At 41.1% G+C, this 12,556-nt stretch overlaps 1 protein-coding gene across 1 annotated transcript in view; it reads left to right on the plus strand.

Moving 5' to 3' along the window:
• The first annotated feature begins 2,596 nt into the window (after positions 1 to 2,596).
• Positions 2,597 to 12,556, plus strand: part of LOC311237353 (syntaxin-2-like) — a 40,005-nt gene continuing 30,045 nt past the window's right edge. The window contains exons 1-3 of the mRNA XM_084325173.1: positions 2,597 to 2,782; positions 3,469 to 3,540; positions 3,849 to 3,948. Of these exons, the coding sequence (XP_084181299.1) occupies positions 2,747 to 2,782; positions 3,469 to 3,540; positions 3,849 to 3,948 (208 nt within the window). The 5' untranslated portion in view covers positions 2,597 to 2,746. The remainder of the gene's footprint in view (positions 2,783 to 3,468; positions 3,541 to 3,848; positions 3,949 to 12,556) is intronic.

Consider the following 12,556-nt stretch of genomic DNA (forward strand, 5'->3'; position numbering starts at 1 on the left):
ACGAGAGGTCTGTATAAGACCAGCTCACGCCTACAGTACTCACTTTGTTTCACCACCAAATACTAGCAGCTATTCACACGTAGTGACTTAAGAGCAGGGAGGAATCTGGGCTGTTTGTTCTTCAAGATGAGAAGATCTACTACAGTGTAGGCCATGTCATCGATGGTGCCAAGGTCCCTGTAATGTAATGGGTTTCTAATCAAACACTGAACAGACTCTAGTGCTGTTAGTAAACAGGCTGAACAGACTCTAGTGCTGTTAGTAAACAGGCTGAACAGACTCTAGTGCTGTTAGTAAACAGGCTGAACAGACTCTAGTGCTGTTAGTAAACAGGCTGAACAGACTCTAGTACTGTTAGTAAACAGGCTGAACAGACTCTAGTAGTGCTGTTAGTAAACAGGCTGAACAGACTCTAGTGCTGTTAGTAAACAGGCTGAACAGACTCTAGTGCTGTTAGTAAACAGGCTGAACAGACTCTAGTGCTGTTAGTAAACAGGCTGAACAGACTCTAGTGCTGTTAGTAAACAGGCTGAACAGACTCCAGTGCTAAGTAGCTACTAGCTATCCGTAACGATACACCGCGGGTAGGCTTCCACTGCTCACATGTCCACTCGTTCTGCTGTTCGGTTACTTCACACTTCACCTCGTGTTCAGATACTCGTTACGTTAAGTTCACACACAGCTGCACATTAGATTAGGTTCACACTACGGCTGCTGCGCCTTATACAATATATATACTCAGAGTGATTTCTAGAGCGCAACCGAATTACTTGTCCGGAATCAATGCGCCAGCTAAAGGCATGTCTGAACTTGCCCGGACACGTCTTTGAACTTGTCTGGGGGGCGCGACTGCTGGCGTCGCCAATGTCAAGGGCGGTGTCCAATGAGGCGGGCGAATAATACTATGATTCAAACGGAAGCTTAAAGGTATATAGCTTATATATATAAATAATATACAAGTTATACAAAATAATAAACGTAGATTCTCAGTGTTAATCTGGCCCTTCAGAACATCCAGTATACACATATTTACATTAAATATAATATTCACCATTCCTTAATTACCATCATACCCACATCACATAGACTGTGTAGTGCATAGCAAAAGTATACCGTTACCTGGCCCATGGGGACATTAACCTGTGTTGTCGGGCCTTACAAATACATTTGATTTTGATTTGATTATCAATAAGGTAGGATATCTGGAACACACAAACACAAAAAAATTTAAATCACATGCCATGAAACTCGGGGACCTGGCTGAATTTAAGACTGCACAAATCATGTTTAAAGCACGAAACAATTCACTCCCGGGTAACATCCAAAAATGCTGATTGATTGATTGATTGAAAACTTTATTAACAGATTGCAGAATGGATACAGTACAGTACAGCTCAATACATACAATTGTTAAGGGGATGCAGACCAGAGAAAGACTTGTTTACATCAGGGTCCCCCATTTTCAATTCATCATAACATGACACACATGACATACAGATAGACAGTACTGCTATATACATTTATGACATACCAGATTTGCAAATACAGTACTGTTTGTGATACAACAAGTGTCCAGAAAAGAGTGTATATACATTTGACGTAGAAACTGTACATTGGAGGAGGTTGGGTAGGTGGGGTGGGGTTGGGTGGGTGGGGGGGGGGGACTGTACATTGGAGGTGGGGGGGGGGGGGGACACTGTACACTGTACATTGGAATACTGACGAAGCCATACTTGGTCATTTACTGTACAACTGGGTTAGGACATTTGTGGGGGCCAGTTTCGAATTGCAGTCTCCCGTAGGTGTTCTTTGAGAGTGCTTTTGAAAGTGGGTAGTGATTCACATTCCTTTGCTGTTATAGAGAGTGGGGTTACAATTTAGAGGAGAGTATAACTTCAAGAAACAGGCTGTTCATTCAACAATGTATGTATATTTCAGTTTGTGGAGTGAATATGAGTTGCATAAGATAATAGAGTGTGAAGGTATACTGAATACTGTCTATCTGTATGCCATGTATGTCATATATGTTATGATGAATTGAAAATGGGGGACCCTGATGTAAAAAGACGAAAGTCTTTCTCTGGTCTGCATTCCCTTAACAATTGTGTGTATTGAGCCGTACTGTATTGTACCCATTCCGCAATCTGTTAATAAAGTTATCAATCAATCAATCAATCAAGGGGGTAATACATACATTTACACTTCATCCTACTCCTGCTTGTTTGTTTTTTAATCTGTTTATTACTTGTTTTTTATTATTATTTATTTTCAATTTATGTTTGAAATAAATAAACGCATTCATTCAAGATATTGTGTGAGCAAAAGTATAGTTAATTTAATTTACTCATACAGTATGTACATGCTCTGGCCTCGCGCGGATCTCACAGCTGTGCCTGCACAGTGCAATACTCCAATTCAGCCATTGGGTGGGTGGCGCTGCTGAGCGGCCCTCACAGCGCGGCCCTCTCCAATAGTATCCAGCTGCAGCCGCTGGCTCTGCGGCTCTGCAGCTGCATGCTTCTCGCTACAGCCGACAGGTGAAAAAACAGTGAGCAGAGTCGGGATGAGTAAAGGAGACGAAGGCTTCTCAAACTTACCCGTGCCGTGGACAATTAAGATCAACGTCGTTTTTTACAGCAAATATTGAAAACAACAAGAGGATATGTCATTGATGCCTGGGACCGGTCTAAATGCCTGATTGGAGTGCGTTACTTTTTCATGTCGATGCGGGAAAGTGTTGAACGTGATGAGGGACCGTTTGGCAGACCTGGCGCTGGGAGCCGTGAGTAACGTTAGACTGTTAATTTGATACAGGAGAGGAGGACACTATAATGATATCCGCTCGGTAAACTGGTTATTCCATCCTAGGTGTTTTTCGGTTTAAGGGTTTTCAAATGTACTATTGGGACCAGACAAAACTCCAAAGAAAACAACCAACCTATTGGAAGTTACTTGGAACCCATTCAGCAGTCGCATGCAAGGGAAATAATATACACAAATAGTGTTCGCCTATCAGAAACAAAATGGTCTACAGTCGGTGAGCAAAGTGACGGTGTCCAGGTGCTGCTACAGTAATTTATTAAACACGCACATATTGTGGGTAATGCGCTTACTGTCTTTTCCAGAGTAAGAGCCAACAAGAGTATTAATGGAAGCGGATAACGACCAACTAGCTTAGTTGTTGGGCAAACCCCCCCCCCCGTTGTTAAACGATGCTAGTGGTCCGTATCCGCTTCCATTAATTTGTGCTAAGCTAGGCTAGTGGCTTGCAGTCGGATAGCTTTCTACTGAACGCACAGAGGAAATTGGTATCTGTCTTTCTACTTGTCTGACTCTGGAGAAGACTACGAACATTTCCCATCATGCCGGCTTGTTCATCCTGTTCATACCTGTTAAGAAATTAAGGTCTGAAAAAAGTATTAATGTCGTGGGAAAGGTATCATTCAAATCATCTCTGTTCTATTCCAGAACATCAACGATGTGGATGTTTACAGCATTCCAGTGGAGAGCGATGCTCACATGGATGAGTTCTTCAAGGCGGTATGTTTTGTACATGTTACAGTGGTTATGTGTAGGCCTACTGAATGTGTGTGTTTTTATAATGTAAATATTTTTTGTGTGGTTGTGAGTGTGTTTACAATGTAAACATTTTAGTTATTTACATGGCATGTGTACTACTGTATGTGTGTTTACGTTTACCATGTAAACAATTTAGTTATTTACATGTTGATTTGATTATGTGTAGACCTACTTTATATTTGTATACTGTCTGTGTTTCCAATGTAAACTGTTTCTTTATACACTTTGGTGTGTGTGTTTCCAATGTAAACATTTGTTGTGTGTGTAAGGTGGGGGAGGTTCGACTTCTCGTTCAGAAGATCATTTCTCAGGTGGATGAAGTGGTGAAGAGACACAACGTCATCCTCTCAGTCCCGAACCCTGACAACAGTGAGTCGGCATCAGTCACTAACCGTTTTAAAGATGCGAGATGTGTAGTACTTCTATCTATGCCCCACACCTGGATGCGTGTATCGCTTCCGCAACGGAATTCGGTTTCCGGGTTCCTCTGATTGGCCGCGACCCCCACGTGACCCGCCCCCCTATCCACCACTCAGCCGCGGCAGAGCGAGCAGCCGCGGACTCGCTCGCTTCCTCAATTTATACGCATGGAAGTATTGACTGAATGAATGAGAACTTTATTTAACAGATTGCAGAATGGGTACAATACAGTACGGCTCAATACACACAATTGTTAAGGGGATGCAGACCTGAGAAAGACGTTTGTCTTGTTTACATCAGGGTCCCCCATTTTCAATTCATATAGAACGACGCAATATTTTATTTGTTTGTCATGACAAACCAATTACATAATCCAACATATGTGTAAAGGCACAACATATTCCAGTTAACGGTATCTTTTTTTAATGATTTGTTACGGCGCAATCAATACTTCCATGCATTCGGGACCTCCATGTTTGGCGGTATTCATCAGACAAATCGGATGCGGGGATTTGGCTCCCATCAGGCGGGCAAGAACTGCGGGTTTTCAGCCTCTCCCCTCTCTCCTGGAGCTTAAGGGGGAGCTTAGTATTCCTGCCTCTGAGGAGGTGGCTACAACATCAACACACAGTGACTACATGCAGTCACTGTGTGTTGTTTTATTGGTTTGTCATGACAAACCAATTACATAATCCAACATATGTGTAAAGGCACAACATATTCCAGTTAACGGTATATTTTTTTAATGATTTGTTACGGCGTAGTCGTTCTATATGAATTGAAAATGGGGGACCCTGATGTAAACAAGACAAACGTCTTTCTCAGGTCTGCACACCCTTAACAATTGTGTGTATTGAGCCGTACTGTATTGTACCCATTCTGCAATCTGTTAAATAAAGTTTTCATTCCTTCATTCATTCAGTCAATACTCCCATGCGTATAAATTGAGGAAGCGAGCGAGTCCGCGGCCGCTCTCTGCCGCGCGCGGCAGCGGCAGAGCGGTGGATAGGGGGGCGGGTCACGTGGGGGTTGCGGCCAATCAGAGGAACCAGGAAACCGAATTCCGTTGCAGAAGCGATACAGGCCACCTGGATAGAGTGCAGTGCATACCTCCAACCATCACAAACCGCCAACTTCCAATTACTGCTTCTGTTGGAGCATTCACACAGTTCACACAGGGAGCCCCTCTGTACAGCCACAGCATTCTATTCTATGTGGCTGCTGTAATAAGGAGAAAGTAGAACCCATTCACTTCTCTGCCCAGCTGGTTTGAGATTTCAAACACTCAACCTAATTGCAGTGGAGGCACTGTCTGATCTGTTCTTACTGTCTGTTCTTACTGTGTGATCTGTTCTTACTGTCTGTTCTTACTGTCTGATCTGTTCTTACTGTCTGTTCTTACTGTCTGATCTGTTCTTACTGTCTGATCTGTTCTTACTGTCTGATCTGTTCTTACTGTCTGATCTGTTCTTACAGTCTGTTCTTACTGTCTGATCTGTTCTTACTGTCTGATCTGTTCTTACAGTCTGTTCTTACTGTCTGATCTGTTCTTACTGTCTGTTCTTACTGTCTGATCTGTTCTTACAGTCTGTTCTTACTGTCTGATCTGTTCTTACTGTCTGATCTGTTCTTACTGTGTTCTTACTGTCTGATCTGTTCTTACTGTCTGATCTGTTCTTACTGTCTGTTCTTACTGTGTGATCTGTTCTTACTGTCTGTTCTTACTGTCTGATCTGTTCTTACAGTCTGTTCTTACTGTCTGATCTGTTCTTACTGTCTGTTCTTACTGTCTGATCTGTTCTTACTGTCTGTTCTTACTGTCTGATCTGTTCTTACTGTGTGATCTGTTCTTACTGTCTGTTCTTACTGTCTGATCTGTTCTTACAGTCTGTTCTTACTGTCTGATCTGTTCTTACTGTCTGATCTGTTCTTACTGTCTGATCTGTTCTTACTGTCTGATCTGTTCTTACTGTCTGTTCTTACTGTCTGATCTGTTCTTACTGTCTGATCTGTTCTTACTGTCTGTTCTTACTGTCTGATCTGTTCTTACAGTCTGTTCTTACTGTCTGATCTGTTCTTACTGTCTGATCTGTTCTTACTGTCTGATCTGTTCTTACTGTCTGTTCTTACTGTCTGATCTGTTCTTACTGTCTGATCTGTTCTTACTGTCTGTTCTTACTGTCTGATCTGTTCTTACTGTCTGATCTGTTCTTACAGTCTGTTCTTACTGTCTGATCTGTTCTTACTGTCTGATCTGTTCTTACTGTCTGTTCTTACTGTCTGATCTGTTCTTACTGTCTGATCTGTTCTTACAGTCTGATCTGTTCTTACAGTCTGATCTGTTCTTACTGTCTGATCTGTTCTTACTGTCTGATCTGTTCTTACTGTCTGATCTGTTCTTACAGTCTGTTCGTACTGTCTGATCTGTTCTTACTGTCTGTTCTTACTGTCTGATCTGTTCTTACTGTCTGATCTGTTCTTACTGTCTGATCTGTTCTTACTGTCTGTTCTTACTGTCTGATCTGTTCTTACTGTCTGTTCTTACTGTCTGATCTGTTCTTACTGTCTGTTCTTACTGTCTGATCTGTTCTTACAGTCTGTTCTTACTGTCTGATCTGTTCTTACTGTCTGATCTGTTCTTACTGTCTGATCTGTTCTTACAGTCTGTTCTTACTGTCTGATCTGTTCTTACTGTCTGTTCTTACTGTCTGATCTGTTCTTACAGTCTGTTCTTACTGTCTGATCTGTTCTTACTGTCTGATCTGTTCTTACTGTCTGTTCTTACTGTCTGATCTGTTCTTACTGTCTGTTCTTACTGTCTGATCTGTTCTTACTGTCTGTTCTTACTGTCTGATCTGTTCTTACAGTCTGTTCTTACTGTCTGATCTGTTCTTACTGTCTGATCTGTTCTTACAGTCTGTTCTTACTGTCTGATCTGTTCTTACTGTCTGATCTGTTCTTACAGTCTGTTCTTACTGTCTGATCTGTTCTTACAGTCTGTTCTTACTGTCTGATCTGTTCTTACAGTCTGATCTTACTGTCTGATCTGTTCTTACTGTCTGATCTGTTCTTACTGTCTGTTCTTACTGTCTGATCTGTTCTTACAGTCTGTTCTTACTGTCTGATCTGTTCTTACTGTCTGATCTGTTCTTACTGTCTGATCTGTTCTTACTGTCTGTTCTTACTGTCTGATCTGTTCTTACAGTCTGTTCGTACTGTCTGATCTGTTCTTACTGTCTGTTCTTACTGTCTGATCTGTTCTTACTGTCTGTTCTTACTGTCTGATCTGTTCTTACTGTCTGATCTGTTCTTACTGTCTGTTCTTACTGTCTGATCTGTTCTTACTGTCTGATCTGTTCTTACTGTCTGTTCTTACTGTCTGATCTGTTCTTACTGTCTGATCTGTTCTTACTGTCTGTTCTTACTGTCTGATCTGTTCTTACTGTCTGATCTGTTCTTACTGTCTGTTCTTACTGTCTGATCTGTTCTTACTGTCTGTTCTTACTGTCTGATCTGTTCTTACTGTCTGTTCTTACTGTCTGATCTGTTCTTACTGTCTGATCTGTTCTTACAGTCTGATCTGTTCTTACTGTCTGATCTGTTCTTACTGTCTGTTCTGTTCTTACTGTCTGATCTGTTCTTACTGTCTGTTCTTACTGTCTGATCTGTTCTTACTGTCTGTTCTTACTGTCTGATCTGTTCTTACAGTCTGATCTGTTCTTACTGTCTGTTCTTACTGTCTGATCTGTTCTTACTGTCTGATCTGTTCTTACTGTCTGATCTGTTCTTACTGTCTGATCTGTTCTTACTGTCTGATCTGTTCTTACTGTCTGTTCTTACTGTCTGATCTGTTCTTACTGTCTGATCTGTTCTTACTGTCTGTTCTTACTGTCTGATCTGTTCTTACTGTCTGTTCTTACTGTCTGATCTGTTCTTACTGTCTGATCTGTTCTTACTGTCTGATCTGTTCTTACTGTCTGTTCTTACTGCAGTGGCGGCCGGTCCGATCCACTTTTGGGTGGGCGCACATTGGAGGGGGGGGGGTTCATAGATTTTTTTGTCAAATGCTTTTTTCAATAGTCACTTTTGGCGAGTTGTTCTACATTTAGGTTAAACATTAATGAACAAAGGGACAGCTACAGTATGTAAATTGTAAAAAAAAAAATTTTATTCCAGTCAACACGTACTGCGTGTGAGAGGGAGAGAGGCAGTGAGAGAGAGAGAGAGAGAAGAGATCTGATCTGTTATTACTGTCTGATCTGTTATTACTGTCTGATCTGTTCTTACTGTCTGATCTGTTATTACTGTCTGATCTGTTCTTACTGTCTGATCTATTCTTACTGTCTGATCTATTTTTACTGTCTGTTCTGTCTGATCTATTCTATTCTTACTGTCGGTTATTACTGTCTGATCTATTCTTACTAGGGGTAGGGATGGGAATTGATAGGATTTTATCGATACGATTCCATTATCGATTCTGCTTATCGATTCGATTCTTTATCGATTCCCTTATCGATACCTGATCAATTTATAATTTAAATAAATAAATTGGAAATGCAACAGAACTACATTTAGTCATTTAGCTGACGCTTTTATCCAAAGCGACTTACAAGTTCTGTACGACAAGCCATCAGGAAGGGCACAACTCTATCAGCTGAGCAACAATGTTCATCAAAGTGTTGAGTGCTACAGTGTAGGTTAGTTTATTAGGACAAGTGCATGACAGTACGGTTAGTTAGGGTTAGATATATATTTTTTTATTCAGATAATGGTTGAAGAAGTGCGTCTTTAATCGACGGCGAAAGATTGGACGTGATTCGGCTGTCCTAACTGGGGTGGGTAGTTCATTCCACCATTGTGGGGCAAGGACTGAGAATAGGCGACTTCTCTTTGATGACCCTCCCGGAGCTCGGATAGGAGTAGGTCTGAGGCGGCCAGAAGATGCAGAGCGTAGGGGTCTAAGCTGGTTAGAATAACAACATGCAACTTGACATTTCTGATTGTCATTTATTGTTGAGCCCCCATGTCAGAAAAATACAAAAACTGTAAAAAATAAAACATTAACTATAGCCTACACTTAAATAAAATAATGTATTTGAGATTCTCTTAAAATGTATTTATTTTTTTATTCTTAAACTAATTTAATCTATTGAATAACAGGTCGTTATTCCTCTGACTTCTGTCTCTCACTCACACTCTCTCTCACACACACACACACACACACACACACACACAGAAAGAGAGAGAGCTCCCTCCCCGGGCCCCTGTCCTATAAGCTTGTGTTGCTACACGGACACATTTGTATGTTGCACCACTGTACTTCCTGGCTTGCACTTGTAAACAAACTCTCCGTCTCTCATTATATGTGAAATAAAGAGTACAAGGTTTACACAACAGCCCCCACCTGCTGTTTTATTGTATTTGTACCTGTACTCTCCGCTGTCAGCTGTTTATCTCTCTTTGTGAGCTTGATTAAATAGCGTTAGCTCACGTTAGTTAGCGTTAGCTCCGCGGCTAATTTTAGCTCACCCCGATCTAAATCAATGACTAGGTTCTAAAGCATTCAAGTAGTTTTCACTGCACATAGAAGTAGCCAAACAGCAGGAGCATTTCGGGAACATATTACCAAAACCCAGGCAATTTCGAGCCCTTAAGGAATCAAATAGAGTCTGCCATGGCTACATGCTAACTCTAACATTATTGCGCAACTAGGAAAAACCTGGCAGCGATAAGGGAATCGAAAGTCACGGGAGCCACAAGGTTCCAGGCATCGGCCAATTAGGGGTGGGAATCACCAGTTTCATCACAATACGATATCGATTCTTTGGACAACGATACGATATTTGCCGATATCACAAAGTCTGCTGTCTAACTGTTCCTATAATTGTTTTATGTTGCATGATGATCATGAATACATTTATTATGTATTCATGTTTAAATATCAACATTATCTGTCCATCCTCAGTAAATAATATCAATATAATAATACTCCTGACTTCATCTGGTCTTTTCAAACGCACACACAGAATGCCCCTCCCCCAGTCCCCACACACAGAAAGGTAGAATGCGCCCGCCCCCCCCCTCCTCCTCCTTCCCCAGTACCCTCTCCTGTTCTCTCACGGTTAGCTGCTTAGTTTAGTTAGCTTAACACATTGTGCGCCAAAAACGAGTATACTCGTTATTGCCCGCCATGCGTTGTGCGCCAGAAACGAGTTAACTCATTTTTGGGATCAATATTAAATTTTTTCGCCATGGCATTCATAATTCATCCAGCCTCCATCCGGGACTGCAGCTGGACCCTGTCTGATATTGCAACGCCTCAATACCGCCGCCTGGTGGATGTCGGGTGAGTTACACTCCAAGCCAAACCGGAAGTGACGCTCGGTGCATCTGGGAGAATCCTCCGGTAGTAATATCTTGTAACGTGGATCAAGAGACACAATCGAGTGCATTGGGATTGCTTTCTAAACGCAATAATCAATATGATTTCGGCGTTTATTGCGTCATACAAACGGGAAATGGATCTAGCAGATCAACGTCAAATAATTGGAATATTTTTCCTCCAGTCTCATCTGCGAACGGTAAGAGGAATCTAACGTTATTTTCAGCCCGATTGTTTATTAATTTCACAGCAATCCATCTGATCAACCTATCAACCCATAGTAAAAAAAGTACTGACGATCAAGGAATTATAAACGACCCCCCCCCCTCTCTCCTTCACGCATGATGAAGCATAATGTATACCGATCATATACATTTGAATTTTTTAATATAGCGTGTATAGGAAAGAAACGCCAATCGATAATCTATCATATGCGTCAGGGCCTATGACTCACGTTTTAGGAATTACTCCAGAAAACCTTAAAAACATATTTATATTCACGACGGTATTAACACGACAATGTATGAATGAAAAAATATAACGTTCCCACATCCGGAACGATAGATACCCGATGTTGAATGGGCCATAGTAATGTCGATATAGCTATAATATTTAAAAAGTTATAGCCCTGCAAAGAAGGTAAACATCTCCATAGGGTTACAGCACTGGCAGACTGGGCCCAAGGATGGGTACAATGCATGGCGGACAATGTGTTAAGCAGCTAACGTAACGTGTCTGATCTATTCTTACCATCTGTTCTTACAGTCTTATTTCTGTCTGATCTGTTCTTACTGTCTGAACTGTTATTTCTGTCTGATCTATTCTTACTGTCTGATCTATTCTTACCATCTGTTCTTACAGTCTGTTATTTCTGTCTGATCTGTTCTTACTGTCTGATCTGTTCTTACTGTCTGATCTATTCTTACCATCTGTTCTTACAGTCTGTTATTTCTGTCTGATCTGTTCTTACTGTCTGATCTGTTCTTACTGTCTGATCTGTTATTTCTGTCTGATCTATTCTTACTGTCTGATCTATTCTTACCATCTGAGATTAGTCTGTTATTTCTGTCTGATCTGTTCTTACTGTCTGATCTGTTCTTACTGTCTCATCTGTTATTGGAGATCCCCATTAATTAAGTCATCCCCTCAGTCCCCCTAATCTACCCCACAATGCAAAGCATTTAACACACCCTCCTTTGCTGTTACTACCAAAATCTAGTTTGAGCTAATGTCAGTTACCAAGTGTTTCTGATAATGCCTAGCTACTATTAATTAAAGACCAATGGAGGCCGTTCACTGTTGGTTTGGTTCAGTGTTTGGTTCCTCTAAAGGTGAACGTTTTCACCAGAGAGTTGAGAGTTATGACGTTTGAGAAAAACAATTCCAATTCTTAAGCCCTAGCCATATTTTCTGAAAATCCGCCTAAAAATACATACCTATGTAAATGGAAGATCACTCCACTTCTACAAGGGCCATTTGCATGTTCATGGTATCTAAGGACATCTATGGATCTCAGGGAATGTATTCCCAGTGTCGGAGATATTGTGTCTGTTACTAGGCTTGAGTAAATTGTAATGAACCAAAGGAGAATATCAATTAATTTTGACTGTGAATAACACCATGCTAACATTGACCAGATTTGAATAATTGCCACTGAGCTCATTCAGCACCTTCTTGAGATCATGTGTACAAAAAAATCTAAGCAGATGATTAGATACAGTACTGAATTTAGCCATCCGGACCCATGCAATTTGAAATATGAATATAGAATATCAGGCCTATAAATTACCTTATTATGGCCAAGTCACACATCTATGGATCAGGCCAGATCTCCCCTTTCCAATGGCAGAGTTCAATCTGGATTTAGTACCACCAGGCGCCCCTGACAGGGCAGCAAAAACATTGAATGAAATCTACTCTTAAGTACAGTTACTTTTTTATAATCTCAATTGCTCTGCCATTTTTCATCAGATTGCAACACGTTTTTTTGCTAGACGTTCACAGAAAGGTAGAGAAGCTAACTATGTTCTATTTCATGGCAATAAAGTTCAGGTATGTTCCACCCGTGAGATAAGATCCCCAAAATAATAGATGATTGACAGGGGCTGGCGTGAGCTGGGAAGTGTAGTTTTAGGAAATTCGAAAGCCCATTGAAAGCCCTGGGTCTCTTCTCTC

The sequence above is a fragment of the Notolepis coatsorum genome (assembly GCF_963971535.1).
Source record: "Notolepis coatsorum genome assembly, chromosome: 11".
NCBI lineage: Eukaryota > Metazoa > Chordata > Actinopteri > Aulopiformes > Paralepididae > Notolepis > Notolepis coatsorum.